This window comes from Halichoeres trimaculatus, unplaced genomic scaffold (assembly GCF_033239565.1).
Source record: "Halichoeres trimaculatus isolate MK-OKI-2021-1 unplaced genomic scaffold, fHalTri1.1 fHalTri1_scaffold_2, whole genome shotgun sequence".
NCBI lineage: Eukaryota > Metazoa > Chordata > Actinopteri > Labriformes > Labridae > Halichoeres > Halichoeres trimaculatus.
Genome location: NW_027437180.1, coordinates 6222501 through 6227500, shown reverse-complemented (window position 1 = coordinate 6227500; position 5000 = coordinate 6222501). Strand labels below are relative to the sequence as shown.

The 5000-nt window shown below is 43.0% G+C and overlaps 1 protein-coding gene across 1 annotated transcript in view; it reads left to right on the top strand.

Moving 5' to 3' along the window:
- Nucleotides 1-5000, top strand: part of LOC141809839 (E3 ubiquitin/ISG15 ligase TRIM25-like) — a 50579-nt gene that overhangs the window by 29516 nt on the left and 16063 nt on the right. The window contains exons 2-4 of the mRNA XM_074697048.1: nt 210-825; nt 3004-3099; nt 3238-3471. Of these exons, the coding sequence (XP_074553149.1) occupies nt 226-825; nt 3004-3099; nt 3238-3471 (930 nt within the window). The 5' untranslated portion in view covers nt 210-225. The remainder of the gene's footprint in view (nt 1-209; nt 826-3003; nt 3100-3237; nt 3472-5000) is intronic.

Here is a 5000-nt window from a genome sequence, read left to right as displayed (position 1 = left end):
GAAAACCAACCCAGGAGCTTTCAGCCTAGTAGAAAAATAATCTTCTATTTTTGCCGGTGTTATTCGTATTTGTTTTAAATATCTGTTTGTTGGTCACTGTTACATGTTAAGAGGAAACTCGACTTTGCTGTTGAATGCTGTTTTGAGCTCTGCCTCTTTAGTTTCGTTTTCACGCTCCTGACTGGTTAGGTTTCGTTTCTCCCTCGCAGCCTCACTGCACCCATCATGGCCGATGTGGACCAGAGTCAGTTTTCTCTCATGAGCCTGGAGGAAGAGCTAACCTGCAGCATCTGTCTGAGCACCTTTGACTGTCCGGTGACCCTCCCCTGCGGACACAACTTCTGTCAGGACTGCCTCCTTGCCACCTGGAAGGACTCGTACAGCTGTCCCCAGTGTCGGACCCTCTTCGCCACCAAACCGGAGCTGAAGAAGAACACAGTCCTCAGCACTGTTGTTAAGACCTTCAACATGAGGTCCAATACAAAGGAGGATAACCAGGTCCCAGAGGAGGCCAAAGTAGAGAAGAAACCTGACGTCATACGCTGTGACACCTGTATGGAGGCTAAGGCGTCCAAGACCTGCCTCACCTGTATGGCCTCTTTCTGTGAGGAGCACCTCCGGCCTCACCGGGAGAACCCCGTGTTTCGCCTCCACCAGCTGAGCGAGCCTGTGGGTGACCTGTCAGAGCGCATCTGTCAGGACCACAACAAGGTGATGGAGCTGTTCTGCAGCGAGCATCAGCGTCCAATCTGCAGCCTGTGCCTCCAGCAGGTCCACAAGGGCTGCCCCTTCACCTCCCCGGACGAGCAGAGGAGCCAGAAAGAGGTGCGTGGGGACACATTTTACAGAAGGTGCCTCTGATCCAACTTTGAGTTCAAACCTCAGATGCTCAGTGGGTGCTAAATATTTGGTGCTAATCAAGTTTTTGAAAGAACTGGATCATGTAGTGGGCCCTTCTCCCCTCAGTTTGGGCAGTTTGTGAAGACTCAATCAGAGAGAAACAGACTAATTTACACACTAATCTGATAGCCGGCTTTAAACCACCTCAGCCTGATTCATCTAAAACCTCAAAACAACTGAAAAAGTTTCAGACTGGTGCCCTTACTCTTATTGCTGGTCAGCGTAAACATGCAAAGCCAGGAGCACATAGGAGCTGTCTGCATGCACCTCATCAATGACAGCCCACAGTACTGTTACATGCAGACTAGGGACAAAACAGTTCATATTCACATACTCATATTTGGTTCAGTACATTGTTGTTGTCTTTAACACCCCAGAACACCATACATCCCAATAACCCACATTTAACAGATTTTTTGAAACATTTTTTCCCATGTTTAGTCATGTAAAAACTGAGAGGATGAGGCAGTGTGCCATTTAAAATATCATTAAAGCTGGTGCCATCTCCTCAGTATGGAAAGTCACTTTTGGCTGTCACAGAAGTTGCTAAAGTTGCTAAATGATGACATCACCTAATTTGCATAAGTACTTGCATGTAAGTGTCCTGGATGTCGTGGTACCAAACCATAACATACCATACCAAATGAATCTATAAACACTGCATGAAAAGTGAAAAGTGAGATTTTTAACTGCAGTCATCTCAGAGAAATGCTGTGGATTTAACGGCAGCAATTTGAACAACTACTAGCTGTAAACAAAGAACTGTACAGGTAGGTAAAAATAAAATGAAAAAAAAAAAACAGGTAAGAAAAACAGACACATAGAAGAAAACATACAAAAACAATTAAAAGCAAATTGAAAGAAACTAGGTCTTACCGAGGTTAATGGACAAAGAATCAAAACAGGTTTTAAGATGCTTTTTAAATGTGGACAGTGAGGGGCCTCTAATGTGCAGGGGAAGACTGTTCCGCAATGAGGGAGCAGCATGAGAGAAGGCCCTGTCCCCTCTGAACTTGGTAGAGAGGAATTATGTGCGGAGGAAGACAGAAAGCAAGTTAAAAAAACACTTTGAATGTTCTTAGGACTATAAGTCAATTTTTGTTTGTAGGCTTTTTGTTTCTTTTTTCGTCAAACCATCAACCATCCTCCTTTATGTGGCCTTCGGACTGGCACAAGTGACCCAAACACTCGAATGCAGTGTCTACTCTAGGAGCTTACTGCAGCACCTGCTCACAGCAGGAGAGTGAGATCAAAACATGCTGTCACATCAGAGTCTCCAAACTTCAGAAAAGTCGCTACATTTTTTGCAGGTAACTTTTTTAAAAACTTGCCAGAGGGGTCTGAAAAGTCGCTAGATATAGTGACAAAGTTGCACAGTTATCAACACTTGGTTGCGGTTTTGTCCACCACTTTCTTACCACCATCATCAGAGCTGAGGCTAAATCTAAAGTGCAAATGTCCTGTTGTATTCTTTTGGCTTGGGTTGTGAATGTGTATGATTGGAACTACACGCGCTCCAAATTGGGTAGCAAAGAGCAAGGATAAAAAGAAAAAGTGGCAGATTTGTCGGTCTGTCCTGCTCCATGCTGACGCTTGGTTTTGATTTTATCAGTTTGAGCAGGACACCCAACCTGGTTTCTTCTCTCCTTTGTTTTTTTTTGTGTGCAGCTTTTTCGTTTGTATTTCTTTTCCACTTATAACCACGCAGAAAACAAGTTGTCTGATTATTATCCTTAATAGAAATATTGGGTTCACACAACTTTTCATATGGAGTCATAAGATCGCTAGATGTACAAATTAGCATTTGTCAGCTAGCCTATCCTGCCTGACTTTAAAGCTCCTCACCTGGTGCTCACAGTAAAGTGGCTGCAGTAACAGTCTGTCATGAGTGTCCTGGTGAACCTCAGTAACACTGATATTTTGTGGCACTGCTATATCTCAGATTTAAACCTCTCACCCCAGGTTGATTCCAGGGTTAAAACTTGACCTCAAACAACATACTTTGTATATTTCAAGACGGTGATCAGTGCAGGTTGATAATGTATGTTTATGAGCTGCATATGTCTGTGTATGAATTAACCCACACTGTTTCTTGGTTTGTAGTCTGACCTGCAAAAGAAGTTGTTGCTGGTTGTTGGGAAGGTTACAAAGAACGAGACGATTTTGTCTCAGATGGCGGACATCCAGAAAAAGCTACAGGTAACTTCTTCTTTTGAGTTCTGTTTTTCATATGAGATGCAATCACACACTGTATTGTTGACTTTTTGTATTAGACTGTTGTGTCCAAGTGTCCATGTATCCACCTGCCTCATGACCCACTCATCTGTTACCCTTCAGGATTCAGCCACAAACAGGAAAGAAGCTTTGTCCGCTGAGTATCAGCAGATCAGGGATATGTTGGCAAAAGACGAGCGTGACGCTCTGACTGCCGTGGACCGAGAGGTGGAGACCGGGCAGCTCAAACTCAACGTCCTGAAGAAGAAGTTCACTGAGAACATCATTAATCTAAACAAAGCCAAAGAAGAAATCAACAGTCTGCTGAGTCAGTCCCAAACTGTGGCCTTCCTTCAGGTGAGACCCCTGTCTTCATGAAGTAAAAAAGGAAACATGTGAGAACAAGCTGCTACGGTAAAATGTTGAATGAGATGGGAATTTTGTAAAAGGGTGAGAGTTAATGTCAGTTAATTTTGTGCAGTAATATACTAATGACCCTGTGATTAAAAACTATCTGTCAGTGGGCTCTAAATGCAGATGATGTACAGTCACTTTACAAAAAAACTTTATAATCTTTCTTTTTCTTAATCTGTAAGAAATAACTTTTTCTTTAGGTCTGTGCTTGCAGCAGCATTGACTTAAAGCAGAAGGTTTCTGCTAACAGTGGGATGTGATTAAAAAAATAATCAGATTAGTCTTGGGCTTTATAGTAAATTACCTCTGCCAAGGAGGTTATGTTTTTGGGAGAGTTTGTCTGTGAAAAACGTAATGCAAAAAGTAATGAGCGGATCTTGATGAAATGTTCATGAAATGTTTAGAATGAGATAAGGAAGAAGTGATTAAATTAGGATGGCACGATATGGCCAAAAACCAATATCACAATATTTGTAGGCTATATCTCAATACACAATATATATCTTTATATTCTGATTTCTCCTCTAAATAGAATAGAATAGAATAGAATAGAATAGAATAGAATAGAATAGAATAGAATAGTATAGTATAGAATAGAATAGAATAGAATAGAATAGAAAATACTTTATTTATCCCCGAGGGGAAATTCAGGAGTCACAGCAGCAGTCAAGAAAACAAAAATAAGAAAGTGTATAGAAAGTGCAAAAAGGTCTATAAGAAAATAGATTTAGATTTAGATTTATTGGTCCCCAGAGGGGAAATTCATTTCCACTGAGTGTACATTACAGAGGAACAACAACAACAACAAACATTGCACCTCAAACAGACAACAACAGACATTACAACTACAACAAACATTGTACAATATGAGCTGCGGACAGGTCAGTGGGGCCTATTGTTCAAGGCAGCTATGGCTGAGGGGATCAGGCTTTTCCCCAGGCGAGCCCTTCTGAACTTGATTGTTCTGTACCTGCGCCCTGAGGGTAGTGGGATGATGTATTGGTTCAGTGGGTGGGTGATATCCTGTACTATGGTGTTTGCTAACCGAGTGATGGACCTGTTATTAATTCTGTGAGGTTGGGAATGGGTAGACCAATGATTTTTGCTGCTGTGTTTGTTATGCCTGTGAGTTTAACCCGGTTGGTGACAGAGAGCATGGTGTAGAAACAGGTGGAGCAGTACAGGAGGATGGGCTGGATGATACTTTGATAGAGTAACAGCAGGAGGTGAGATGACGGCATCCCGTCCACCACTCTCCAGCCCAACCAGTCTCCACCTCCTCAGGGTCCAGGACTGAGCCTCCCCAGCAGTCTGTTCAGTCTCTGTCTCCTGGATTCTGTCTGCTCACAGCAGGCGAAGCTCCTCCAATGTGGCGCCGTCGTCCGATGTCAGCTCCATCAGCCACGTCCGTGAACAGCACGATGCCACTCTGCCCTCCGGCAGCCCCTCTGCCGCTATAAATCACTATATAA